General features: G+C 49.1%; 9 protein-coding genes across 9 annotated transcripts; 2 read left to right on the top strand and 7 right to left on the bottom strand.

The window, feature by feature from the left end:
• Nucleotides 1–978: 978 nt before the first annotated feature.
• PFICI_01946 (uncharacterized protein) lies at nucleotides 979–1,917 on the bottom strand (the record flags this gene model as incomplete). The annotated part of the gene is made up of 4 exons (XM_007830527.1): nucleotides 979–1,293; nucleotides 1,352–1,470; nucleotides 1,533–1,625; nucleotides 1,674–1,917. The coding sequence occupies 4 exons, from the start codon at nucleotides 1,915–1,917 to the stop codon at nucleotides 979–981; spliced, it is 771 nt and encodes a 256-aa protein (XP_007828718.1).
• A 1,213-nt stretch (nucleotides 1,918–3,130) lies between these two features.
• Nucleotides 3,131–3,643, bottom strand: PFICI_01945 (uncharacterized protein; the record flags this gene model as incomplete). Its single annotated transcript, XM_007830526.1, has 2 exons — nucleotides 3,131–3,504; nucleotides 3,559–3,643. 2 exons carry the CDS (start codon nucleotides 3,641–3,643, stop codon nucleotides 3,131–3,133), a joined length of 459 nt encoding a protein of 152 aa, XP_007828717.1.
• Nucleotides 3,644–4,397: 754 nt separating this feature from the next.
• PFICI_01944 (uncharacterized protein) lies at nucleotides 4,398–5,124 on the bottom strand (the record flags this gene model as incomplete). Its single annotated transcript, XM_007830525.1, has 2 exons — nucleotides 4,398–4,562; nucleotides 4,630–5,124. 2 exons carry the CDS (start codon nucleotides 5,122–5,124, stop codon nucleotides 4,398–4,400), a joined length of 660 nt encoding a protein of 219 aa, XP_007828716.1.
• Nucleotides 5,125–6,139: 1,015 nt separating this feature from the next.
• Nucleotides 6,140–6,963, bottom strand: PFICI_01943 (uncharacterized protein; the record flags this gene model as incomplete). Its single annotated transcript, XM_007830524.1, has 5 exons — nucleotides 6,140–6,171; nucleotides 6,227–6,374; nucleotides 6,436–6,692; nucleotides 6,758–6,880; nucleotides 6,936–6,963. 5 exons carry the CDS (start codon nucleotides 6,961–6,963, stop codon nucleotides 6,140–6,142), a joined length of 588 nt encoding a protein of 195 aa, XP_007828715.1.
• A 954-nt stretch (nucleotides 6,964–7,917) lies between these two features.
• Nucleotides 7,918–8,505, top strand: PFICI_01942 (uncharacterized protein; the record flags this gene model as incomplete). The annotated part of the gene is made up of 2 exons (XM_007830523.1): nucleotides 7,918–7,996; nucleotides 8,066–8,505. 2 exons carry the CDS (start codon nucleotides 7,918–7,920, stop codon nucleotides 8,503–8,505), a joined length of 519 nt encoding a protein of 172 aa, XP_007828714.1.
• Nucleotides 8,506–9,215: 710 nt separating this feature from the next.
• PFICI_01941 (uncharacterized protein) lies at nucleotides 9,216–10,122 on the bottom strand (the record flags this gene model as incomplete). Its single annotated transcript, XM_007830522.1, has 3 exons — nucleotides 9,216–9,464; nucleotides 9,574–9,817; nucleotides 9,899–10,122. The coding sequence occupies 3 exons, from the start codon at nucleotides 10,120–10,122 to the stop codon at nucleotides 9,216–9,218; spliced, it is 717 nt and encodes a 238-aa protein (XP_007828713.1).
• A 904-nt stretch (nucleotides 10,123–11,026) lies between these two features.
• Nucleotides 11,027–12,685, bottom strand: PFICI_01940 (uncharacterized protein; the record flags this gene model as incomplete). The annotated part of the gene is made up of 1 exon (XM_007830521.1): nucleotides 11,027–12,685. One exon carries the CDS (start codon nucleotides 12,683–12,685, stop codon nucleotides 11,027–11,029), a length of 1,659 nt encoding a protein of 552 aa, XP_007828712.1.
• Nucleotides 12,686–21,904: 9,219 nt separating this feature from the next.
• PFICI_01939 (uncharacterized protein) lies at nucleotides 21,905–23,166 on the top strand (the record flags this gene model as incomplete). Its single annotated transcript, XM_007830520.1, has 3 exons — nucleotides 21,905–22,425; nucleotides 22,538–22,815; nucleotides 22,895–23,166. 3 exons carry the CDS (start codon nucleotides 21,905–21,907, stop codon nucleotides 23,164–23,166), a joined length of 1,071 nt encoding a protein of 356 aa, XP_007828711.1.
• A 1,114-nt stretch (nucleotides 23,167–24,280) lies between these two features.
• On the bottom strand, nucleotides 24,281–25,178 carry PFICI_01938 (uncharacterized protein; the record flags this gene model as incomplete). The annotated part of the gene is made up of 2 exons (XM_007830519.1): nucleotides 24,281–24,785; nucleotides 24,889–25,178. The coding sequence occupies 2 exons, from the start codon at nucleotides 25,176–25,178 to the stop codon at nucleotides 24,281–24,283; spliced, it is 795 nt and encodes a 264-aa protein (XP_007828710.1).
• Nucleotides 25,179–27,362: the final 2,184 nt, after the last annotated feature.

Below are 27,362 nucleotides of genomic sequence, written 5' to 3'. Positions count from 1 at the left end.
CTGATCTTGCCGGCGCTATCAGCGTTAGCAGCTTTCGGGGCTATAGTCTTGGTGTTGACGGTATACAATAGATCAAACCGTCCTCATGATATTCGGTAATCATGGCCCATGATGCATAAGCAAACGTTGCAAGATAGATGAGTAACAGGCATACGTTGATGCCAATGTAGATGTACTTGGTCTGTCGTATTTTCCTCTTTGCATCATGAACAACCGCTGAGTAGCATACCTGTCTCTCGCACAAAGCTGACCAGTGATGCAAAGCCTTTGCCAGCAGTTTCATTTTGACAACACTCGGGGCGGTGATGACTTCAAGATGTGGTATACCATAGCTCCAAGGGTGCAACAGGCTCTTGGGGTTCTATCTGGCAGAAAGGTGAGACGAGTTTCAAGAGAGTCGTGGGACAAAAACGCCATGGCTATCCTCTGACCTTGATTGACCCTGTGCATGGCCGAATAGCGGAAATCTTCCACCGCTCAAGAGGCAAATTGACAGAAGCAAGGGCACAAATCACTCCAAGTATCTGCATCGTCACAGATTGTAGGACGACACCCACTGTGTGTCTATGATATATGCCTCAGGGACCCCAAGGATGGACTGGGTGCTTGCACAATTCTTGGCAGCATGCAGATGCATGCGCTCTTGTACCATCACATCACTAAAGACAGCCTCTCTGCCGTGACTTTTCACCGCTTGCAAAAGTCCTAGTGGCGCTATTCCATCTGATACTACCATCTAGACTGAAAGTATCACTGCTTGGATTTGACCGATGTCGCTCCAACGTCCTTTTGTCCAAACACCTAATTATCTTCTACCAATACGTATGACAGTATCAGAGTCTATACCATTATGTCTAGGTGAGCATCTTATTGGACTTTCAGAGTGGTGGCTGCAGCAGCAATACGTTTGAGAGCCTTGCAGGGTCTACTTTGGCAACGGCATAATCTTTCATGGTAGTTCTAGCTTTTATTGCTACATCATATTATTCCTGTATGATTGGTTGACGGCGCCTTGTGCTTCAACGTCCACTCGACAGCATCATCCCAACTACGACACGTATGAGGGATCCCCCATCCATCAACACTGGCAAGGACCTTACCAGAGGGACTCACTTCAGCCCACTCCAGTGTCATATCTGCATTACACATGATAGCCTGGCGGATGTAGTCGAAACAATGACCAATATGCTCTCCGTGATGCCTCAATGCTGACTCGTCCGTGGAAGTCTTGATTCCTATTATGGTTGGATCTTGATGATTGAGCGCAGAATAATATCCATCACGAATGAGCCCCTGTGTGAAAATGAGCATAGCCCTCAATCTGGAAATAGAGGATGAGAGCGTGGCATACAAGACAGTGCAGCTGGTGGAACATGGACACTCCATATCGGTCTGGGCCACCATCTGTCGGGATACCTGCGCGCAGATTATATTGTTGTGGATCATCCACCAGAACAAAACCTCTGCCATCTAGACGATTCATGAATTAGTTGAGGATCCTGAAGCAACGGTAGATGAAAACAAAGACTGACCTGGCATCAAGTTATCCCACGCCGCATCGCTCTCGGGAGATGGCATAGCCATAAAGATGTCGTTTGCCTCGAAATGGATGACAACCGTTTGGACTAGAAGCGTCAGTATTAGACAGCCCCATATGTTGACACTCAACGTACGGTTCGGAAGGAAGACTTCTGCATTATTGAAGCCCTGTATCGCCCAAATCACGATAAGTGCAGAGCCTAGTAGCAGAACCACTGCCCATATCGCCCATCTTTTTGACAGAAAGTGTTTGAAAAACCCTCTGTTCTCATGATTGCCACTAAATTCTTGCGATATGTCATCATCTGCTGATGTGACCTTGTGATATTGAGAATAAATAGAGGCTGTGCCAGTCTTGTGAATAACAGATCCAAACATTTTTTATTTATTTTTTCAGATCTGAGAACAAGGGACGGTTTGGTAGAGCCGGTGCTTGCGTTGAAAGGCAAGTAAAGACCAAATAGAGGCTTCAGATAAACGCAAAGAGAAAAGCCCACGACATATCGCTGTCATATTGAAGCCATGGTCCCACCACGCTCACCGAGACTCTATCGCACGGTCTTGGAGCAAACCTGGGAATCCCGCCTCCTCTTGTGAATCCTTGGGCCGACAAACCTTGATGAGCTGAAAATCTTGCCACTTCTGAAATGCGTGGATCATCCCGTGAAGTGATTGGCATCATCATTCGTATCATCGCGGGCCAGCAGAGTGCACAAGGTCTAGAGACTGTCACGTACATGACGCGATGCATGGTCTTCTCGTCTTCTCACATGATTGAATGGAAATATTCTGTCACTGCGGAGGGTATCACGTACATATGCACGGTCGTTCAGCCGCACAAACCGCCAAAAGTTCCGCGCCGTCGTAGCGATTGATGCCGGCAAATGACCTGCTCGCTTGCCTGCATGGCCTTTTTAACCACTCACACGCAGTTGGCGACATTGCAGAGAAAGCTATAGTAGTCTCACAATGGTTGCCCTTGATCGCGAATCACAGGGAATGCAACAACGGCATGCAATAGCACGCAACGAATGAGGTGCAACGTTATGCCTTGATCATGCAGCAGCCAAAAGTCTATTATCCTAATGAAAGTGACAAAAGAAAATATTTGCTTGATCATCTTTCGTTGCATGCGCTATGAAGATCGAGCTCAGGTCAATTGATGTATCAGAATGAACCAAATCATGGCTAAAAGGTTTGACTCTAGCCAAGAGCCATTGGCATTTGCCGGCACTTCCAATGAGCTGCCTCGTCATTCTGCTTACATCTTGGGCCAACAGCACTATCCAGTCACGAACTTTCAAGTCTGCCAAGACAGCTATACTCCCGCACCAAGGAATCGGCAAATCGGACTTTCTCAGCAAGTTGTCAGTAATGTTTGGTGGCGTGGACAAAGTGCCCGAGGAGCTTACTCCAATCCACACGGCAAAGTAGCTCAAGACTATCCGTGTAAATCTGATCCAAGGTAACAAACAGGTCTTCCTATTGTCATACAGAGGATTCTAGTTGGCTACCCTGGTGATTGCCTCAATATGTGCCTCCATAAATACCTAGATTATGTAGTAATTATAGCATGAAAACATGTAGGCACTCAGGCCAGCATCTCTCGAGAAGCGCGATGGGCAATTGCCCACTTGAGGATGCCATCCCAATCCCGACACTCATGATCGACACGAAAGTTTGGCCATGGCAATAGATGATCTCGCTTCCAGTCGTAGGTGGTGAGAGAGATGTCTCCATAGCACATGATGTACTGGCGGACGGTATCGACGCAATCCATCATTTCCAGGGGAGAGATTTGCGATTCATCCGGATAAAATTCGCGAAAGGAAAATCTTCGCATCACATCCAAGCAATACAGGCCATCAAAGACACCAAGGGTGACAAGAACACGACCAGTACCGTCTTCTATGGCGATGGATTCCTGGTCTGTCAATTCGTCAGGAAAGACTGCTAGTGCACGATCTAAGATTGTGTCAGCGCAGTTTCTTTCCGCCATCACATGGAATATCTCCTCACATTGAAGCACATTGTTCCATGCCTCATCGACCTCGACGCTTGGGAATCCCTTGAACATGCTCACAGAATCAATGTTTACGTCCATTGCGGTTCGCTTGTAGTCGACTGCTACTCGGGCAGGACCTGGGCCATGAAACCGTCAGTATTTAGAGACTTTGCCAAGTTGGGAAAATGTCATGGGCAACAGACTGTGAATCAGGCTGACTCCGTATGGATGAGGACGATGAATGGCACTCATGGTAAAATACCACAAAACACCAAGTAATAAGACGATAGAAACGTGCCCAAATGCAAAGAAGCTGAAGGAATGAATGAAACGTTTCCTTCCGGCATTACTATGATTCGAGCTGCCATGCTTATCGAGCAGGGCATCAGTGACAGAGTCGCTACTGCTTCTGTCCGTGTCTTCATTTTCACAGCTCATTCCGACGTTGTGATGCTGACCCATTTGAAAACCGTTGATTTAAGGACTGGGAAACGCAATGAATTTGATGGGAAAGTGGTTCAGTCTTGACGGGCTGTGAAATGAAGAATGGTTTGGTTGAGATTGGCTCGACCGCACGGCAGCTCATGCCTGCTTGGCGAGTATTCTATTCGTAAAATCTGCCGCAAATCCATGTTATTGGTTGTTCTGCAATTGCTTTCAAGTATTTTATGCAGAGGGGAGGAAAAGAAAAAGAAAAAAGAAAAAAAGAAAAGGAACGCTAGAAACATTCTCCGTCTGCTCTCCAAAATTGTTTACCTACCTACTTGGCACGTCTATTGCGCAAGGAAGTCCATGTTTAGTATGGCTACACTTCACATGAAACATATCTCACTGACTCAAAGATGATTAGATTTTATTCATTGTCAAGTACCAGAGATTGGAAATCCGATTTCTCAGAAGCTTTGTACAGAAGACTCCAGTCCTTGCAGTCCCGTTCAATCATGCCATCAACAATGTCCTTTCCGTTGCTGTTCATCAGGTGTGGCTCAAACGTCGAATCCGCATTACATAGTATGGCCTACGATGCGGCAAAAAGAATATCAGTCCCCGTCCTGGAGGCTATACGCACGTACGAAATAACATACCTGTCTCAGATAATCAAAGCAGTGCAACCAGTGGAGATCGTCATGTTCTGTGTGCATAGCATGGTCCTCATGGGCAGTGTCTCGCCTCATAGCCTTTAGTGACTGGATTTCTTCTCCTAGGCCTTGCATGGCTTCCCTCAGCATGACAAGACAATGGAGTTGATGAAACATGGAGATGCCGTCGCGTCTGCGCGTCCCAGTCTCGTCCAGCCACGCAAAGTAGCCGCCGTTTGGAGGCCTAGTGTTCTTCCAGTAAATGTCGTATTCGTGGCTGAGGTTCTTGAACTCGGCGTGCTCGCGGAAGTTCATGACAATGGAGCTTTTTTCAACATCTTGGACAATATGGTGGTAGTCCTGGATCAAGTGAGACTTGACCGTAAGAGTAGGTGTGTAAGGAATATCACTGCGCAAGAAAAACACAACTATAATTGCCAGTATGGATATGGAAAAGATGGAAAGTAGCGTTTGGGTATTTGGCAGTCGAGAGCCCTTCATCTTGGATAACGGTATGCGCCTCATGGAAAATAATGGCGCTTTTGCGGCCAAACTAGAACTTGGAAAAGAGGCAGGAGACATGATGTCTATGACCACAGCTCCCACTTGCTATTCGCCTCCCAAGAATGGCCACGATCCAGATTCGATCACATCACCACAGCACTTCCCTGAACAAAGTCCTACCGTTGACACACGGTTATAGTTAGGGCTATCTCACCGGACTTGGCTATGCACAGAGTGCATGTCGGCAACAGACGGTCTGTCTTATGGACCGTTGTTCCTTGTAGCAGCGCATAAGAATCTCGAATTGTTGGTAACGGGCATATTCCGCGCCCGACTTCAGCTACGAGCTACAACTCGTGCATGTGTAACCAAATGTGCGTCCACTGAGCGGGGTATGGGCACAACAAAACTAGGGTTCGAAAAACTGCGAACATGTGCTATAACATGCGGTCAAGAAAGGCAAAGATCATCTTCCGCTTATCTAAAGTTGCACCTGTCGGGACTGGAAGTAGGGATAGGACTGTTTGCTTAATCACACATTTTGCAGGCCGTCCCGTCCTATTGCCACGCATCGATACGTAACCAATCAATAAGCTCTAAACAACATGGAGCAACTCTATACGACACTATGCAACAGTATCATATGACTCGACATTTGGAATGTCACATCTTGATGTAACAATAGACATTCACTTGATAGTGGCGTCTACTTGTTGCTTCTCAATGCCGGTAGCATTTAGGCTTTTCAGTCAGATTCAGGTTGTTGAGAGTCGACGAGCAGGAGATCACTATTCTAGTCAAGCCGAGAATGTATGCTTAGAATCACAAATCTATTACTTGGTGTAAATTTCACCCAACAGCTGATCTGAAGCCAAGCCATTTTCCAAACATGTACATTTATTAATTACCAAGGATTGATTTCATGAGGGAAAGTCTACATAGATAGTGCAATCGCTCTGCCAAACAGCATCGCAAACCTGCCCGTCCGCATCTGTAGGATAAATCTTCGACCTTAGTGAATGTCATCCTCTCTCCACGAAACTCCTATTTGAATCAAATTTTAGTTTTTTGAGTAGCTGGTGGAACCGAGAGAACATACCTAGGACGGGGTGCGTGATAATGGGCCCTATGAGACTCGGCACACTGTGCTCTTTCGCCCAGTCCGTCAAAGCATCCCAATTTTTGCATTCATGTTGGATCTTGAAGTTCGGCCATGGGCGCCGGTAGTCGTCGATCCAATCAAAGGTCTAAACGCGCGAGTCAGCGATACAAAATTTCAATCACAGGCGACATACGCAAATACTTTACCTGCATGGTAATATCGGCATTACACATGACTACCTGACGGAGGTATTCGATGCAATGATTGACATGTTCTAGTTGCGCCGAAGGGCTATGCCAGTCCTGATAGTAGTCATTGTAGAGCTGCTTGCGAATTTTGTTCAAGCAGTGAAGGTGATGGAAGACGTTGAGGTTGACAAGAAAACCGCCCTCGGCGTCGTTCAGGGGAACTGATGTGCGATTGATGCGTTCAAGATCTTCCGCCTGGACTCGGGTGTTTGCGTCTTTATGATGGTCAAGAACTGAATTTTAATCTCGAATAGCTCTTGGGCATGTATGTATTACTCACACCGCACGAGGTCGCCCCAGGCATCGTCGATCTCTGGCTTGGGGTCTCCCACATAGATGCTGGATCCCTTGAGAGGGGCATCCAGAAACATGGTCTCCCAAGATATGGCACCCTGGGCGGGAGCTTTTTCTTGTCAGTAGTGGAACTCATGAATTGGCCATTGTCGGGTTTAAAATACTGACAATAGACAAGTTGGCGACGTGCATGATTTGGGGCATAGTCCAAGGTAACAAAAACGATGATGGCAAAGATGATGGAATATATAAACAGAACAGACAGGTGAAAAAACAATGCTGGATAGCTGTTGAAGCGATATTGATGCGGAGCAGAGACTGGTATCATTCCCTCTTTCTCTATCAGGGGATCACCATCAAGAGGCTCGCAAGCTGGCAGCGAGAACGCCCGCGATCTCTTGGGAATGGTCCACATGTCGAATCTGTGTGAAACTTTGGCAGAATTGCTAAGAGACTGGATGTGGGAAAGAGACTGAGGAGAAGGAAAACACAAAAGTCTTGAAGCGACAAATTGGGGCCCCTCACGTAACGTATGATGTGGAAACCAGGGAGAGTACACACAGACATATCGAGGCATCTTTTGTAACTTACTCCAACAAGTCCTACATACAAAAGCTCAGCGATTCCGTCCTGTATGCTGCATCTAGACCAGCCGCAATGTATGCAGGGCTCTTTCCGCCATGCATAACGGGATGGGCTAAGAGAAGATCAAGGGTCCACGAGACTTTGATCCACCAAATCAAGCATCACCTGTTGTTCTCACTACATGGAGTGAATGTAGCATCATTCAGCGGTGCATGTCGTGCAAAATGCATATTTGGTGGCTGCTTGAGTATCGGATGAAAGATCCCATTCAGCTTCTTCACCCTGCATTTTCGTGTACAGACCCCAACAGTGGCAAAGTGCGGAATCCTTGGCTTGAGCAAGACGGAACTTTTCGAGGCATGTTGACATGGAAGCTATGTTGTCCATGGAAGAGCGTAAGAGGCACAGAATGAATACAGCAGAGCGATGCCTGGCTGAGACATTAAATATATAAGACATCGCTTTCATTTCGTAAACTATTGACTGAATTCATAGTCTTCAACTTTCCAAAGCATCACTCTCTTTGCAATACACCATCAAGTCCTCTACCCAAGAATCACAATGCAGCCTTCCAGCCTGTACTGCCTTTTGGCCGCAGTCGGGTTCGTTTCTGCAATCGCCATTCCCTCGGTCAATCTCGGTAAGTCACAAGTCATTGTTTGGTAGACCTCCATGATCAGAAAAAGCTGTTGACCCTGGCAATATTTAGAGCGCAGTCCCGTCAAGATTGATCATGGCAAGCGGCTCGAGGATCCGGAACTGGTGTCCAACGAGTACTTGAACTATGACAAGCGCGGTAATCCCATTCAGGACGGTGACGAGTACCATCATTACAACAACAAGAAGCGCAGCAATCCGATTCAGGACGGTGACGAGTACCATCATTACAACAACAAGCGCAGTCCCGTTGAGGATCCCGAAGTTGTATCCAACGAGTACTTGAACTATGCGAAGCGCGGTAATCCGATTCAGGACGGTGATGAGTACCATCATTACAACAACAAGCGCAGTCCTGTTGAGGATCCCGAAGTTGTATCCAACGAGTACTTGAACTATGACAAACGCGGTGAAGTCATTGAGGGCGCGAACGGGTACTATAGTTACAACAGGAAGCGTCGTGAGTTGATGCAGATCAAAGTTCCATATTGAGTGCCACATGTATTGACCAGAACGCCCAGACGACTGAAAACTTGTGTGGGGCAAACAGAATTGAACACATGCCACAAAAGGGTCATGGGGATCGAAAGCGCAGCAATTGTTTGTCGCCGCTATCTTTTGACGGGCTACAATTGCAACAATGAGATTTGTGCTATTGGGCTTTCAAGGTCATGACACTTGACTTCAACATCCGTGTTGTGCTCCTAGTTAGATACCTGCCTCTAATATGAACAGCGATTCAACATCAAATTAATGGGCAATGGAAAATCTTACCATGATGCGAATGATACATGTTGCTTGAAAAAGCGTTTCTTGGTCTACTCATGAACTTTACTCCGCATAATCATTATACAACGACACAGCGGATAATGATGTGCGAGTAAAAGTAGAGATGTGAATGAAGACTACATGTGTTGTATGTGTGAGTGTGTAAGAGGTGGGTCACGATTCCAGCGTATACTCGGCTCCACATGCCGGATAGGGCACATTCAAGTACCTAGGTTAGAGGCTTGGGTTTAGTGGATCCAGCCATCATCATATGTAGTACGTTTATGGGTCAGCTCCCGACTTTGCACTATTATATCAACGACTACGTCCTTGCAGAATTGCGACGGATGTACTTTAGAGCTGGATATTCCGATACTCGACTACATCAACAGTCTAAACATCTCAGCATGCTCACAAACTCCCATGTTCCACCTTTACGGCCCCGCCAAAACCTTTTGCCCAATCCTGACCAGGTCGTCGTTGCTCAGGGTATCCTTTTCCAGACCATTCACGACCTGATCCAACAAGGCGGCAGCCACGTCGCGCAGCGCCACCTCTGGTATCCCGGGGACATTGCGACGCTCCACGCCGGGCGCCACAATCATGCCCGGCTTGGCGACTGCGGCCTCCACGGTGGCTCCCGATTGCTGCGCAAATGCGAGCGTCTTGACCTCGGACGCGCCCTGGTCTCACGAAGACAAGAAATCGTGAGCCCTTTAAAGTTCGAGACGGATAGATGACCAAATGGTAACGAGTTGGAGCAAGGAAAAAAAAAAAAGTAGGGTTACTCACACGCGCCAGGCCATACTCGCTCATACCACGCTCCTTCAAGAGCGGGTGCACCTCGGCCGGGGTCCGAGGCGTAAAATGGCCCGTCATGAGGATAAAGCGCAACGGCTTGCCATTTCCCTCACCACCACTGCTTTGCCGGAGCGACGCCAGCGTCTGCAAAGCCGTGATTGCATAGTCGCACGAGATGCGAATGGCTTCGTCGTGGGGCACCGTCTGGAGTTTCGAGGGCGTCACGGCAATGGTCCTGATTTCCTCCCGTAAGTCCTTTCTGCTCTCTTTTTCCCTCTCTTTTTCGATTCTCTGTTGTCATTGGGGGACTGCTCACCAAATACACGCGTCAACATCCCTCAATTCCTCCTTGACGGCATCCGGGTATGTTGTAAAATCATCACAGACGACCGACTTGAGTCGACCCTTGTCCAGGTCCACCGGCGCTGGGGTCTCGCGGCGACTCAGTCCGACGACCGAGTCCACGTCCTTGTTCAGGAGAGCCTGGCGGACGAGCTCCGTCCCCACAAAGCCGGTTGAGCCACCGATGACGAGTTTCATGGTCGAAAATAGGTGGTAGTTTCACTGATTGTCGATTGGTGGTGTTTTCTTTTGGCTGTGTGTTGCAAACGGAGTCCAAGTGCTAGGCTGGCAGGTGATATGATATATACCTAGCATGTTTAGTGCGCGGACAAAGCGGCCGTTGCGAGCTTAAGACCGGATCCGCTAGCTGTGCCTGTGAGATTTGTCCCTTGCCAACCATGAGGGTGCATAATGCTATTGTGTCCCTTGTTGGAAAAGCAACAATCCCTCGCAATATCGGCGCAAATTAATCGCCGCCATACTGTGACTGCCTTTGATCTTTTCCTTCCTGGTACTAGCCATACCATGAGGTGATCAAGGGGTATGAGCAGTGTAGCGAGCGAATGTTAGCACGGGTGACCATGAATACGACAGTCTTATACAATGGAAAGGTGGGTGTGTGAATTGATACCATGTTTGGTATTCTCTTGATTGTTATGTCATACAAAGAAGAAGCGGACGACGCCACTGCTATTCAATATTGGTATCTAATCCCCCAACCCATGCTGAAACAAGACCGTCTTGGACTCGTATGTCCATGACCTTCGTTTCCCCTGGATGCACGATTACACGCCACTCAAGACAAGAAGGAAAAGTTTGAGGTATCAACCCATGTCAAGGAAACAAATGATAAAAAATGATAACTCCTTTGAGTTCGCCATTGCCGCTCTGGTCCAGAAGGTCAAGTCGTATTCCCTGACCCGGCTCCGACCTTTCACCGAAAATAACGCCTGAAAATGCTCACGCCGATGGGTATAGGAGAAGTATGTCCGAATGTCGAATGAACTTGTGTTTGTGTTGTAGGCAAATTGTGATGCCTGTGTAGTGTCGTATTGTTTAGCCGTAAAGGCGATGATGGCCATTGGGTAGAATCCTTGTCGACCTATTCAATAGGGTCCTCCTCAATGGCTTCCATGGGCGGGCGGACCGACTCGGGAGCTGCTGTGCCATACCACCACTCATCATCCATGGCAGCGCCGTCCTCCCGAATCAACTCTAGCATGACTTGAGCATTACGCTTGATATCTTGTGGTCTCTCCACAATTCTCCTCTGCATTATGAGGCTCTCCGCGGCCGGTGCCCAAATGTGCTGTAGAATCGGGACATCCGGTGTCACCAGTCGCGACTGTTCTCGAGGCAATGGTCCCATGGGCATGCCAGCAGCCATGCTCGTATCAAAGACGCCGCTGTCCGTGGGCCTTCCTGGTCCCCACGCGTCGCTTAGTCGCCGGCCAGTATCTGAGCCTCGTCGAGAAGGTATAGTGAAAAGCGGAGGAGGAATCTGCTCCCCCGTGTTCATGGCCGCGGTGTCCTTCACATTGAAACTTGATTTCTTTCGGTGGATGCCCATGAATCCGCGCCGGGATTTTGTCGTCGAAGGTTCTATTGGCGGCGTGTGCTCAAATGGGGTCTCCTTCGTCAACCCATTGTACCATCTGTCCACGGCCCCCCTTCGCGCAGAATAGCCCTTGATTTCCCAGAATCTTTCCACCTGTCGCAGACCTCCTACGCACAATGCCGCGGCGTATATCTCGTCTGCCGGCTTGTCCTTCAAGTAACCCCTGATGGTTCGTTCAAATCGTCCCTGGTACGATGGCGGCCGTAATCGCCGAACAAACGAGGCCACAACTACCGGGAATATTTGGTGTACATGTAATAATGTCTTGTCGTCGTACATGCCCATGATTTGTGCTTCGATGGGGTTGATCGTGTACGGCATCTTGTTCAGTCCATATCCATGTTCTTGCACAAATTTGAGGTGAAGCTCCCGATATGTTTCGAAAAAGTGGAAAACTGTAAACAGGAGAGGTATCAGTCTGCGACGCATGCGTTCGTGCTGCTGAGCAAATTCCCGTCGTTGCGCATCTGTCTTCTTCAAGAAGATCTCCTTCATGATCCATTCGCAGATTAAAAATGACAGCTTCGCCGCCACGTGGAGTCGATGCCATAATCCACACAAGTAGTGGAAATTGACGTGAGGTGCCTGAGGTACCGGGTAAAGTCGCAATGCGTACGCCGGAATGTGATGTTCTATATGATGTCGAGTGATCGGAAGCTCGTTGAGTGATACCATTTCGTGAAATGACCGTGATGCCACGCGCATACTAAGTATATCTGATAAAGGTAGTTGTGCAATAATTTGAATCTTCAGTTCGTTGGGTAGCCCAAGGAAGAGTTGGTCGAACGAGGCACTGTGAAGATTTAGTATTTTGGGGACATGGGCACTAGACACGGGGAACGCAGACCTCTTGTTGGTGGCATCGGTCGATATGCGCCGGTGGTCATGGTCCACAGATGCCCGCGAGGGAAGGATATGGCGTAAATTGAAGTTTCCACGTTTCTTCTCTTTTTCCTTTAGCTCTTTTAGCTCGTTGAGCGTGTACTGTTTTGTTTCCTTCGTTCTTCCAATGGGAAGAATAAAGGTTGAAGATTGAGAAATGGCAGAGCCATCCAGAGACTGCGCTTGTTCCCTCCCCTCGAGCTGTCTAAACTTCTCAAAGTACCGCTCCGAGGCGAATTCGGTGACGTGAGGAGGATCCATGGCGACTGTTTATGGCGTCGAGCAGGGCGCTCAACCGAGGCACGCATGCACTGGTGGCGGACGCTCGACTGCCCCTTACAGGACAGGAAAAGCCAGATGAACTAACGGGCTGAAGGCGACAAGAACAGGCCGAGAACTACACATGTTGAGACATGAGGTAAACCAGGTGCGACGGTGTTGGGCAGCAACTGATCGATCGCCGAGTGTTCGAAACCGACCACGGAAAAAGAGCGTATAGTGCCTTTACTTATAATCAGATCCACCCGAGGACTAATTTTCGTATAGGCTCGCCTAACGCTATCGTCTAACCGACTCTATACAGATACACAACCCCAGCAGACGCAGTGACTTGTCCTGGGTATGGTGTCGACGATGCGAGAACAAAGTCGGAATGTGCTGCGCGCGACTCCTGATTTCGAGTGAGACGACTTGACCCCAAGGCCACGGTCCAGATCAGTTGAGAATGCCACCAGAAAGTTGACTCGTCCCTATTGCAGCAGTGTGCAAGCGGCCGTCGTGACGATTGATGTTTTCCGTCGTGAAGAGTAAGGTAGTTAGCAGTCCAACAAGACGGGCGATTCCAGGTCAGGTCAGTCGCAGTTGGGAAACCGCGGAGATGGGGGCCAGATGGGAGAACGTCGGAAGGAAGAACTCAAGATCCTGGGCCGTCGAAGAGCAGGATGTTGTAGTTGGGCAACCCAGTAGGGGAAGTCAACCGATGAAAGAGGTGTGTGTGTGTGAAGACAACCAAAAAAGAATGGTAATAAGAAGAGTTGGGAAAAAGAGACGTTCTTTCAGAAGCCAAGGTCTCGTTCCGGGGACACGAATGGCTGGCTGAGGTGAGGGAAACGGACGTCTTTACTTTCTGGGGCGGCAAGACGAAGGGAACCTTAGACAGCAGAGGCCAGCCAAAAATGGCCAGGCTTGGCTTTCTGTTTCTGCTGGACTTGGCAGCAGTGCGAGTGGGCCTGAGGGACTGGGACAGTGGAGGAGAAGGGGAAAAAGAGGCCGAGAATGGAGAAGGGGGGTGTGGGCGCCACTACGGACTGAACGTGGGTTTTGGCTTGCTGCCAAGTAACTTGCGAGGGAAAAACTGGAAAGTCTGGAGTGGGAGGCGATCCGAAAGGGAAAGAAGCGAAAGAAAAATAAAAGAAAAAAGTCCAACCTACAGGCAAAGTAGGTACCCAACTTACCAGGGGTGTGGTTAGTTGGTTAGCATGGCATTTGCTCGCGGCAACCGTTAATCTGTTCGGCAGCATGGGCGGCGGCGGCGGCGGATCGTGGGTTACTGGCAGATGGGATGGGGGGCGTGCAGTTTGGATAAAAGGTTCCAAGCACTGGGGAAGACACTGGGCGTAAGCAGATCAGGGGGAGACCGCCGCTCCCAATATCCACCACTCTCAGTCATCAATCTTTTTAATGTGTGTGTGTGTCTGTGTATGTATCCAATGCAGGCAATTTATGTAGTGTATGTCTGAACTGAACAAAGCAACGTGACTAATTACCATGTAACTTGAATGTGATGAAGTGCTCTATATAACGTAGTATAAAGCATATGCCATTATAGTCCATTATAGAAGACTGATTGACTGTATGTATGCGAACCACCAACCAGCCAACCAATGTAGGTGGGATTGAAACAAAAGACCTCTTCTTTTGGCCATCGATGATGTCGCATGTCACAGCAAAACGATTCTAGCCGTAGTGGTGGACAGTAACCGCGATGAGATGAGCACAACTGTTTCTGCCACGCGAATGGAGGTGCCCACTCGAGCCACTCTTCCTCCATTCTGGGTGCTGGCGGGTGTGAGGGTCGATGAGAGGGGCTTTCCGGTTGATCAAAACGTGGAGTACGGGCCTGTCCTTGTCACTTCAGCATCGCATCTCCTGGAGTCGCTGGAGTCTGCTGGAGATGATCTGCTTATCTTGTTATTATTCGCCAGTCATATGTCTTTGCCCCAAATGCGTTTGACATTGTTAGGATCCGGTGTACTACTTGTGAATCTATTCGTGATTACTGCAAATGTGGCACGATTCAGAAAGAATGGCCGAGAATGAGGTTCACACATTATACTACTCGGTCGAGGTTGAATGCACCACGTTTTGCAACTAATGTACCATGTGCTCACGCACGATATAGCATGTGTAGTGGCGCAACCCTGCTGCAACTTGCGATTCTTCGCGTGCAATGACACGAGTTGATAGTCTGAATATAGGAGCCGCGCCTCCTAGAGTTTCTGCTGCTGCTGCATGCTCGTTGCATTTCGCCACGGGCCGTAAACTTTACTTTTGCAACGACACAAAGCTTAAAAGCAGTGCATTTGAATCATTGCTCGAATATTACCTCTAATAAAAGTCTCTCTCTGCTGATCTAGGTATTGCTGCCCTACGTAGAAGATCACTTTTACAGGGCGAAAGTGAAAGTGATGAGTGAGGCTAACAGGGCAAGACTGGCCAAGTACCTTAACTACGGAGTACGTACAGCCACCACGTCTGGCAAAGAGAGAGGGAAACATCGGGGAGAGGGAAAAGAAAGAAAAAAAAGTCTGTTCCTTAGGTCAGAGGAGTGTCTCGAGTGTCTTTCCTCCACGGCGATTTGGCCGGTCAAATAGTGGGGTGGTGACAGCACGATCCAGCAAGTGATGTCCCTGTTTGGGCCCGTTTGATAGACACCAGAAATGGTTGGTACATGCTACCCGGTGCCTACTCTAATGTACACACACCCTAATCAGAAACCCGCTGCCACTTGGTTCTCTTTCCGATCTTTTTTCTTCCATCTATTTTATTTTACGTATCTCTAGTAGTATTGCATCTCGGGTCTGATGATTTATCCCCTCCCCTTTCCCGCTGGCACTACTTCAATCCCGCACCTCCTCTTTGATCACAAGGGTTCCCGTTGCTGAATAATGGTGCCATTGCATATAGTAGTCGGGCATATTCTATCGCCCGTCATAAGAGCTTAGGTCCGCATAAAACACGGATGGCAAGCGATGGCAAGAAATGTATGCCATGCTTGTCTATGTCTCAGCTCATCATATCGCAAACGAGAGTAGTCAAATGTTGTGTCCTATCATCGAAACTCTATACTATATCAGTCATAAGGCTTTTCTGTGCCTTGCGGCTGTATTAAAGGTGAGCTTTATTTTGGAATAAGCATATCTCGGTCCTTTAATACGTTTCTTTTTTGGACGGTTATACCTAGTGGGCGTCTGTCTGCATTGAATTCGCCAAAGGGACATGTAGGTTTTCGCGTCGTGTGAGGTCATACTTGATTTATATCGTCTTGCATCCAGCCGCGATTTCAAGGAGCTTTGATCGAATTAGGAATTAACGCAAGGGTACTGCTCCATTGTATTCACTGTTACTGGTGCGCTTGATGGCTACCATCTGTCTTGCGTATTAGTGGTATTCGCTCACCCCCAATTGCCTCTCCATGATTTTTTTCGTGTCGAGGCGTTTGCGAATTATGTTATGCTTGGGACTGGGCCCTGGGGTTGCTGCCGCTTGTGCCCTCATTCCCTACACTTTCATATACAAGTGGCATCTGAAAATTGAAAGCTTTCGGGCCTGCCTTCCCGTGTCAGCTTCGATGGTATCAAGACCTGTGCATGACTCAACTATATGCATGTCATTGCTCTAGATGTACACCCTCCCCTTGGAGCGAATACTGTGGAGATGATGATTAAGCTTTTGCCGGCGCCCTTCACCTCTCTATCTCTTCTGACGCTGAGCCCTGATGGACGGACGGCCCAAGCTGGTCAGCAATGACCGGAATGGGACCGAAACGAACCCGAAGAAGAGAGTCTCTCCCTGGAAGTTCTGGCAGCAAAAAGGCTCTTCCGAGGCGCCGTGAGTGTCGCCGAACATCTTTTGCCTGACTGCCCTCCTACCTACCCTACCTTTGTACGCAGTAATCCTGCCGAGTCATCTACTTGGACGGTCTGGAGCTGCCATCCACCTTAGAGCTTGCTTTCCACGAGCAATGTTACAGATGGTAGGTGCCAAACAAGGAGGACCGATGCCAAGATACTACCATGGAGCCTTTGGTACGCGTTCGCTCTGCGTGTGTACATGGTGGTGCAACGTGATGCTGCTACTACAGATAGATCTTTCTACAGTTGGCGTCGCATTCCCCTAAATGGCAGAGAGCGCCTGGCGAGATCAGTTTCTGCAACGTACTATATTATTACATAGGCCCTGCTCGAAAGCTCGCCAGTCGCATACGAGAGACAGCACCAGGGGAGATCTGCAATGAGAGTTCGGCACTTCTCCTCCAGGCATTTGTTTTCCCTTGACTTGCATCTCGGCGTTACATTCGATAGACTGACTGCCCAGGCCGCGCACACCATGCTACTGCTAATAAGGGGTGTGGCTGGTTGGTCGAGTGGGTGTGGTAGGTAGGTAGTGTGTTGTGAGTGGTGATTATCAGAGCACAGCATCGTCAACAGCTTCGTCGAGCTCATCAGCGACGTCGCTGTTTTCTGTGTCCCCTTTGCGGTCTTATTCTGTCTTTCAGGATCACGTTGATACGAGGATTTTTTCCATTCTTTACAAATGAACGGCCGAGCAAGTTGCTTTGTGGATTCAGATAGACCCTCTATATGGATCCGGAATTGATCATGTGCACTCCTATAAGGCCGATGTAGCCGTCAAACTCGGCGTTACTTATTGCGTTATCTCGCTGGTCGCAGCGTGGGACTTTGCCTGGGCAGCACCGCGGGCACTGTTCTGCCGCCTGGACAGAGAAGTGCGCGGCGGTGCTCTCGGTGCACTCGGTGCTTCCTAGGGGGGTTTGATCGTCATGTCGAATGGCATCATGGGCTCACCCGGGGGATAGAAAAGAAACAAACCCAGCCAGCCAGAGCAGACAGAGCTGGCTGGTTGAAGTTCCATGGTAAGGCAGCGAGCGCCTCAGCGCTATGAACCTAGCTCGAAATGATGAGCAGCCCTATGGTGGAAAACATGGTCTCTTTGGAAAGATCACCATGCTAGTCGTTACAGTGCTGATGAATGCTTCTACACCCAGCGTGCCAGATGCTCTCTCTCCCGCTTGTGGAGGCGCGAGGAAAACTGTGTCTCTGATAAACATTGCTCCAAGTAATAAGCTGTCATGTGTGTCTCAAAGTGAAAGTCTTCTGCGGATCTGGAGAGGGATCCAATGGACAGCGAGAGAGAGAGAAGGGCCCAAGAGTCCAGACCATTTCGGCCACTTGCTCGTCTCGGGGGTCACAGAGAATTCCCCGCGAAAAAAAAGGGATCCACCAAGAGCGTCCCTACCCCGGCCCTTCTCCGGCCATTCTCAAAACATTGGAACATGATTTTTTTTTTTCTGTCTTCTCCCCTCGCTCTTCTTCCCCTAGCGATTGATAATTTTTCATTTGATTGGCTCTGGTTTCCCCTCGCTGTTTCTCGAGAAGAAGACATTCAACAAGAACCAATCTTTGCTACCCAGCAATAGAAACCTTGATATGCGACTGGGTGCATTCAAAGGAATCCCCCATGCTATTAGTCAGTTACGGACCAAAGCCAGTCTATACTTGTTCATTGTGTGTGCCTTGGTTGTTCGGCTTGGCCGCGAGTGCCAGTGTCTTCTTCTCAATTTCATGATACTCTCCTCTTTCATCATCACGATTGTTGTTGTGAGAGCACTTGTTACATAACATCACGATCAAGGAGGGTCCATTTGCTCTTTGATCCTCCCTCCAGACGTCAGCCGTGGAGCTGCGAAGGGGAATGAATGACCGATCCCCGGCCGTCTCTTTTTCTCCCATCCTCTCTTGAGCATTGTCTCGGGTTGAGGACTAGAATCCTCGCTTCTGCGGCTGCTTCTCCAACCCTTCTGCTTGAAACGGTATAAGATCACCGGCTACGTTTCCTTTTACGGCAGTTGGATGGCAAAAAGAAGAATTACATACGTAGTACTGTACCTACCGAGTGTACCCTATACGCACTACTACTGCAACATCTGTAAGCAAGCAGAAATTAATAACATCACGTAGAACGCAACATGGCCGAGTTTTGACATGGTCAGTCAGCGCTTGTTATAGTTGCACCGTTGGAGCCTTGATGGCTTCATACTAGTATACCTGGGTTATAAAGCGAGCAAAACTACTATAGAGAATGAAATGTGAACCCATCCCCCACACAACCGCGTAACAAGCGACTTTTGTGTGTTTCTTCTTGTCAGCTTCCAGTCCCTGGAAACTGACAAGAGAGTGTGTCCACTCGAGGGATGGACTTCCCCGAGCCGGTCTTTTTGCTAGACCTTGCCATGTGTAGAAATCCCGAAGCGAGTAACCATTCAAGTAAGGGTGCTTGGGCCATTTCGGACCGTCTCGCCTTGGGGGACCGGAGGATGGTGGGAACTCTGAAAGCGCGTGGGGAAAGTTGCAAGGTTCCGTGCCTCGTTGGCTGGCTACGTCCGGAGCAGCTAGACAGGGTTGGCCTCGCAGCTGGAATCCGCAGTCTAACGGACCTGGGGAAAGGGTCATCATTGTGGAATCGTGGCACGGTAATTTCGCGGGGGAACCTTTTCTTTTGGGGCTGGTCCTCTCGCCTCTTTGGCTGCTTGGGTCCCGAAAACTAAAAAAGAGAGCAACCAGAGAGCTTCGAGAACACCGATGTCATTGTCATTTTTGGCCGAGGATACTCCTTGATAACTGGACCTTTGAATGGGTCCTCCAAAGTCGCTTAAGCCCAAGAGTCCAGCATCCCGTCCTGTCCTGTCCTTGCTCTGCCAAAGCCGCCGACGCCGGTAATGCAATCTTCCACCCGACGACGATGCGGCTGCAATCCCCTCTCAGCGCAGTATCGGCCTCCAGCCTGACGATGCCTCCGCGGCTGTTGTCCGTAGCTCAAGTGCCTCGTCTCGTGGTGGAAGAAGAAAAACGACTGCTTGCTACTACATTCATGTATTCTGACATCTCCGCAATCCTCATTCTTCCCACTTCTCTCCCGCGCTCTAGCCTAGGGAAGGACCGTCACCCGACTCTGATGCAGTGACGATTTCTTTCCCATCTCACGAGACTTCAACTGCTTAGCCCAACACTCAATGTCACAACTCAAACAAAATCTTTGCTGATCACGGACTGGGTATCATGCGAATGACGTCGGCAAGCCTGGGTCCGACGACGAAAAATTCCGCCGATTATCGTGACACAAAAACTGTTCGGTGCGACCGACCGGCTCCAACAGCATCCATTTACGTACCACCATCGGAGGTCTCCCTGCGCTATACAGCACAATGCGGGAGTCAGCGTCCGCTTAAAGAAAAGCGCCATCTGCTGAGGGTCGCTATTCTCTCGTCACTCTGAAGTTTCCTCAGCAAAGGACCATTACGTTTCATTATATACAAAAAGATCCAGGCGTGCATCCGCACTTCCGTGCCACCGAGCTTCTCACGGCAGGAACAAATATCCGTTCTGCCGCTATTGTGCCGTGTTATGAAATGCTTGTGCTGTGCCTTAATTCATCTCCGGGACCCTTTGCGCCGGCGTCTTTCGGATCATGAATTTTGCCAGTCGGTAATCTGTATATCCACTGTGAAAACTTGACTTACTTAAGAGGACAGCACTACCAGCTACTACCCATTCATTCAAAGCTGTGGCTTTTTTTTTCCTCCCTCGAGCAATACTACTAATACTCATATGGGAAGAAGTTGTTGTTTCACACAAGTCTTTGGCAATCAGATCTCGCCTTTATCGTAATATCTTAACGCCGAATAATCCCGATAAGGGCCCTCCTCACGCACGCATCAACCCAATCAGATGCTGGTCATACAACCAGGGACAAAGTGGGCAGTCAGCAGATTTTACAGCTCAAAAATGCTGCTCCCGGGGCATCAAACAGAGGATCCCTTCCGTCCGTTGGTCAGCTCATGTAGAACCTTCCGCGTATTCGTATAAACCTGTGAAAGAAAGAACTTGTGTGTAAGAAATGCCATTCATATAGTTCAGGTCCATGGAATTTTACCACGACTGAGAGCCATTTCCATTTGAGTTGTGGTTTTGCATTTGGTCATGAGAAAGTTAATGTACTCTGTTATCAGTGTTCCCAGCAATCTGGCAACGCACAGAGTAATGTACATAAGGCACAGTTAACCCCTCTTCTCAAGGATAGAAAAGCCTCACTCAATAACACCGACGAGGTGGGACAAGTTGCTGCTGATGGATGGGCCCCAGCAATTTTTTTTTGGGATGATATGCGTGCACGTCTCTAAAAATAGAATCACCCAGCTGCCCACGTTTGAATGCAACTCCAAAGAGGGTTTATCTCAGCGCAGATGGGGGAAAAAAGAGCCCCTGATACTTGTCGGCTACATGCATTGGTTCAGCTGTTTCTGCTGGGTAAGATGCAATCTGATAGCTTCGCGGTCCGCTAACCAATGTCTTTACTGCGTACCGGTAAGATGATCCTCGTCTCCGCGCCAAGATGTTGAGCAATTCCCTTTTCAGTCAGGGGATCATGCAGCCTAAACAAATCATTGTCGACGACTCTTTTCTTCCTCTTTCTCTTTCAACTCTCACCTTGCTTCCAATTCTGTTTTGAATTCCCACCCCGCAGACAAAAAAGGAGAGTACCACCAGACTCATTGACTCACCTCTGGAAGGGGGAAATCACTCTTTGAGGTGTTGACATGAGGAAAAGTTCCCAGCTGATTGCGTGACTCTGGTGAATGCTGTCGGCTGGAACTTGAATTCCTCTTGTGTGCCACTCAACTGGAATCGTGAAAAGCCTTTTCGCGCTTTTTGCTCAAGAACTCGCCTTTGAAAGTCTGAAGGCAAAAAGAAAAGAGAGAGAGAGAAAAAAAAAGAGGGTTTCATTGACTCTAGAAACATTCCCATCATTCTGGGTCTGCCGGCTGCCAATGTTACCGTCCGGGCGGAAACCCAAGCAAGTTGTGTGAAGAAATTCTCCCTTTTCGGCCTGCATATTCAACATACCTTAATCTGCCAGATATAACACACCCCGCGCCTTACCTTTACGCGAGGCCGACGTTATACTATCCAATCTCTTTGGTATACTTTTGCGCCAACCAAAGTAAATACAAACACGCATTATCTTTCAAGGGGCAGGCAGTTTGATTCTTTTTTTGGTGTCACACTGCATTTTGCCGGGTACTATTTTTCTTTCTTTCTAGAATCTGACTCGGCTTAAGTTTGGGGCCAACCCCCCATCCTTCCTTATCAATATCTGCAACCAGGCAAAAAGGAAGGGGCTATGACGGCTTCCGAGAGCGCCCCCGCGGCGCCGGGTATTGAGATTCCGGACTTTGCGCCGCGCGCGACCACGGCAGCGGCGGGGCTGGTGGAATCCCCAGGGACGCCGTCCTCGCCCAACGCGTGGGCGCGTTTTGAATTCGAGATGGGATGCGGGAACGAGGGCACCAAGGTTCTGGTCGTTGAGTGGGATCCGGCGGCGGCACCGCGGGACAAGGACGACAGCCATGGTGACCAGCCAGTCTCGCAGGGCGGCAGCAGCCCCCTAGACGACTGGGAGGTCTCGTGGGGCGGCAAGATCCCCCGTGCGCGGAACCAAGTCAAGGAGGCAGACGGCAAGTCGACGTTTCGCGTCTTTATTCTCATAGAAGACGATATCCAAGTGCCTTCGGTGGTTGCCATAACGCAAATCTCGACGGGGCGCACGCTGCTGGCGAGGCCAATGCCGGCAATTTATACGCCAGCGCTCGGTGCAGATGTCGCCAAGGCTGCCGGCAGACGAGGTGTCCTTCATACACAATGGTGAGTTCTCACAAAGGGGGGTTTGTTTCCGCGGTGAACCACTCTTGTCAAGCTATTGACGGTGGGAAAATTCCATCAATCTGCAAACTCATGACTGACACCAGGTTGACAGGGCCGAGAAGAGGCTAAAAGAGCTTCAGCTGGAATACGACAGGGAGGTGCAGGATAACAGCGAAGGTGTGGGTGCCGTCATGGCTTATACCGACCTTACCTGGGTTGTCGAGCACTTTGGTCTGCGCCACCCTTACGCCGTGGACGGCCTGGCGCCCCAGGAGACCAAGCATCCGAAAGCGGCCCAACCTCCCAGGTCGCCTGTAGGAGGCAAGCTGGGCGAGAAGCTGCGGGGACTCAAGCTGGCGACGAGTCCCTCGGAGCTGGTGAATACGACAGGTAAGATATTTCCCGGGGATTTGAAAAGACGCCAAAAAAACAAGGAATTGTGTTTTCTGACAGTATGTACGATCACCAGGCCAGAGACAAAACCCACACTATTTCACTCCCGGCAGCTCAGGGACGACGGGCACAGCCCGATCGGGACGCCTGGTCACGGCCATAGCGCCGGGAGGAGACCCGGGATCATCCGGCGTGGCGTCGCTGGATGCCATGGTCAAGAACACGCAGTCGTCGGCTGCCCCGGTGCGGCCGCCTCCGAGCCAGGCGACCGAGGACGAGCTGTTTGCGCTGCCCATGAGCCCGAGGAGTCCCGAAATGGAAATCAGCCCGTTTAGCTTGATCAAATAGAGAGAGGTATAATTCCAGCAGAAAGAATCTCAGCTTTGGGAGAGAGAGAGCAACAATATAGATCGGGTAAGCTCAAGCGAGGCAATGGTGTCCGGGCCAGGTATATCCGGTGTCTCGATGATTTGGACTTGACGCATTCATTTCTTTTTCTCTGCGACCATTGCCAGGAAAGTTTCCCATTGGTCGCCGGCATATGGGCTTGGACACTGAGTCGCGCTCGACTTCCTCTTCGGAAGTATAGCATTTGAGAAAAAAAGGCTTGGGTAGAGTTCAATTCGCTCGTGCGAGCGGGCTCGAAGTCATTGGGGTAAATAGGTAGGCTTCCGGTTCTGGACCCCCAATATCAGGCCCGTTTGCACAAATTATAGACTTCTACGATAGCCACAAATAGCGGGCACCATGTCCAATGGAACCATATCATCAACCCTTTTTATGATGTCTCAATAGTCGTAAATCTAATCGAGAATCTATGTATAAATCTTCTACTATGCCCAACCTGGCCAAGAGTCGGCCAATAGTTGCCATTGCAGCACGCCATTCCATCAGTATGAATGAGGGCGGCCATCGGACCGAATCGAATCCTTGCCTTGCTCTGCAGTGTCTCAACTCATCATTGATCCCGCGACATACATGGCTCGTCGGGCCTTTTTGATTCGTTAAGCTTCCTAAGCTTATTTTCCTCACTGCAACCTGCCGCGTTTCGGGCGGCTTTTCAAGAACGCTCAATGCGTGTTGACCGCCCTCCACAGCCGTCTTCTGTGATCAATCGGATCAATCTAACCGCAGCATAGACCTCAATTGGGCCCAGATCTCTACTGTATGAGCGAGAACAGCGCACTATGTCACTCTTACGGGTGTGAGAATAACAGCGACCGCGCAGATGATGTGTTTCCTCCCGTTTCTTGTTGTACCGATGCGCTGTAAGCGCCATAGACCTTGAGTGTAGGGCAACGTTTGTTGCTGACAAACAACCATGGACAACATCTCTTTGGATATGGCCGATGCTTTTTGTTGTTGCTTGGTAGCAAGGGCTGTAGTAAACCTTCAGCGTAGTAGTGGCACCGTCTCTGACTCGGGGCTTGTGACTTTATGGTGACTTTATCCTCATACTGGCTCATCGCCAGCCACCAACACGCCTCTCGTTCCAGCGCTCCTTTCTTTCCTGCCTGAGGTAGAACAGCTTCCTGTTCTCGCGATACTTTCTGACCCATTCATTGACCTCGCGCTCGGTAGCGACATTGTGGTCGCTGCCATCACCATCGAGGAAGCTCTCTTCCATGGCGGCGCAGACCATCTCCTGCTCCTGCAGACCTTGGGTGAGGCGCTGGTACAGGCTAGACGGGGCAAAGGGCGCCAGGGCCACGTCCATATCGGATTGCTTGGCACGCCATTGCCGCTCGAGTGCGTGCGTCGAGAGCAACTGTGCCTGTGTCGACGAACGCTGATGCGCCAGGCGGCCCTCGAGCTCGACCAGATGCTGCGCTAGGGTAAGATTTTCCGTCAGAGCTGACTGCAGCGCCGCGTGCGACTGCGTCAGGGACGGGTGCGCCGTTGTCGGTGAATGTGTCAGGGCTTCGAGGAGGCTTGGGTTCGAGAGGATTGCTGCTAGGTCTTGTTTACTAGAGTCGCATATGTTAGTACTGTAAGATAGCCAGTCGTCTCTACTCTGGAACTGTTCCATGACAAGAAGATGTGCAAAGATGATGCACGTAGGTGACATACGATTTATCCTCCAGGAACTTGGGTAGCCATGATTCGCCTGGGTCTGGGATCTCCTGCGGAGCTTGCTGCTCATACCGTCGACGTTGGCTATCGTGCCGTTGCGGCGCCGGTATGAGGCCAGATGCGTCCGTGTCTATGCCCTTTCCTTTTCCATTAGGAGTCGCAAACCCACTGTCGGTCAAGGGCGATGGGCGCGGCGACTGCGATATCGAAGGGGTGCCTAGCCGGCTGGCTTCATGGCTGCTGGGCTTTGGCGGGGGTAGCGGCGGTGGGGGCGTTGGTGAAAACATGCCGGCTTTGGTAACGTTTCCAACGTTGTTGGTAGATTTGTGTAGCGAATATATGGAGGGTCTCGCTCTGAATGCTTGAGCATGTCCTGGTGGAAACGATGGTGAGAGATATAGAGTAATGGTGATAGATGTATGTAAATGAGACCTAGGTTAGTTGAGTGCCCGCCCAATGACGGAGAGCATGTGCGGACAGCTCCGCCAGCCAGCTAATGTAGTAGGTACAGTGGACGACAGTTCCAGTTAGTGGGGCACATCTGATAAGGCATGACTACATACCACCACATGTACAGAGTAGTACCTAAGTTAGCTATTTCAAGTTGCAAAATAGGACGCAGATATAATAAATATATGATCGGCCCAAGAATCGAGAAACAGGCATAAGAAGTGCATGCATGAAGGATTTTACTATTAATGGATTCAGCAGTATGCACTACGTTCAAAGTCTAACTCCGGTCTTTGTAAAGAAAACAACGATCTGTACTCTAGAATATGTAGGTATCTTCAAGCCAACCACTGATCCGTCCGAGGTGGTTCCACGGTGCTGCTTGTTGGATTTCAAAAAAAAAAAAAAATCGATGAGGACTGCGAAACTTCATGCTACATTCCAAGCTTCTTATTCTTCTTTTTCTTCTTTGAATCACGGAGTCAGCTTTCTGCCCTTGATTGCATGAACACGAGAGCCTGCCCACCATGGGACGGGAATAAATATTCGAAAAAAGCCAGGTGAATTCCATGTGGATTTTAGACTATGACTGCCAAGAATGAGTCAACAACATTATCAAGACGACGAAGCTATGGTACAAGATATGGTACAGCATCCTAAGGGGACATGATTTATTACTCAAGTCGACGTATTTAGGGCATAGCTAGTGCACAAACCTTCTCATATATCCTCGATATTGATACCTGAATTGTGTTTATTGCAAAGCACATCTCCCACAACTTGATTGCCTCTCTTCCCGAAGTTACCATCGGCATCGAGATCTTTAACGAGATCCCGAAGCTGCAACTAGTGCTGCGCAGCAGTCTTCGCACATGGCAATCGTCTGTAGTTCGGTATCCGTCGATTTGCCGGGGTCTTCCATTTCTTTACATTGGACTCCGGTTTCTTGTGCTGCTTCACAAAGCACGATACTGTATGGATTGGGGTGTCTTTCGCCGTACAGATGATTACCTCTTACTAAGTTATGATGAGGATACATTAGTTTATGCCTTCTCGTGTTGCTTGTATGTGAGTTTGCGATATATCATCGATTTGCAGGTGACGGCGATGTTTCGTTCTCAATGCCTTCTTGTCATACACATGGCAAAAAAGAACAAACAAAGTGGTGGGGTAAGCGAGTCACACAGTTTGTGTACTTACGGCATCTCTGTCTCTGGAAGTATTGTGTGCACATGATGAAGCTGTTGCAAACTAGTAAATCTGGAATGAAGGTATTGATGATTGTTCTGACCGATGGGGGCAGATGTTTATTTTTGACGTGTCGTAGAAATTCTGGTAAATTCTTGATGTTGGTATCGGTCAAGATCGATTGGAAAGATATTGATATCCGGGTCTTTATATAGATTTTCAAAAGTGAGGCAGTGATTGACATACAGGAGCTCGCTCGCAGGGAAATCTGTTACTGATTGCTCTTCCATTGGGATGAGTATTGAGAATAGGACATCAAAGTTACCATCACAAACTGCCGAAGTTTCTGGAGCAGATAGCAACTGATTTGCGAATTCATGAATCACTCTTTATTCATTATTCTTTCAGTAAGTTCTTGTCATGGATCTGATGGTGTATTGTGCTATATGTATAGAGTCTCGGTGATGAACATGCCAGTTGGCGTCTAATCATGAAGGCAGTGTGTCGGAAGCATGAGAAAGCGTATATTCGCAGAAAGCCATCAAAGTGGTTACGCATCACGATAATAACACAAGTATTCATCAAAATAGCCAAAGATAAACTGAAGATTCTTTACAAAAGCCATATATGCGGTAATTGTTAGGAGGTACATCATGCCCGAGGGTACATGGCATATTTATTATCGCGAAGTCTAGGTCATAGCCAGTGCAATTCTCCTCAGATCCTCCAAGCCTCGGTGTTGATAACCGAATTGCTTTCAGTTCTGACTAAAACTGTCGTAACTTCGTTTACCATGTCCTTGACCCTGACCCGGCAAAAGGCCTTGATTCTGA

This window comes from Pestalotiopsis fici, assembly GCF_000516985.1.
Source record: "Pestalotiopsis fici W106-1 unplaced genomic scaffold PFICI_Scf_1, whole genome shotgun sequence".
Classification (NCBI taxonomy): domain Eukaryota; kingdom Fungi; phylum Ascomycota; class Sordariomycetes; order Amphisphaeriales; family Sporocadaceae; genus Pestalotiopsis; species Pestalotiopsis fici.
Note: the sequence above shows the minus strand (reverse complement) of the source record. Positions and strands in the feature narration are given on the sequence as shown.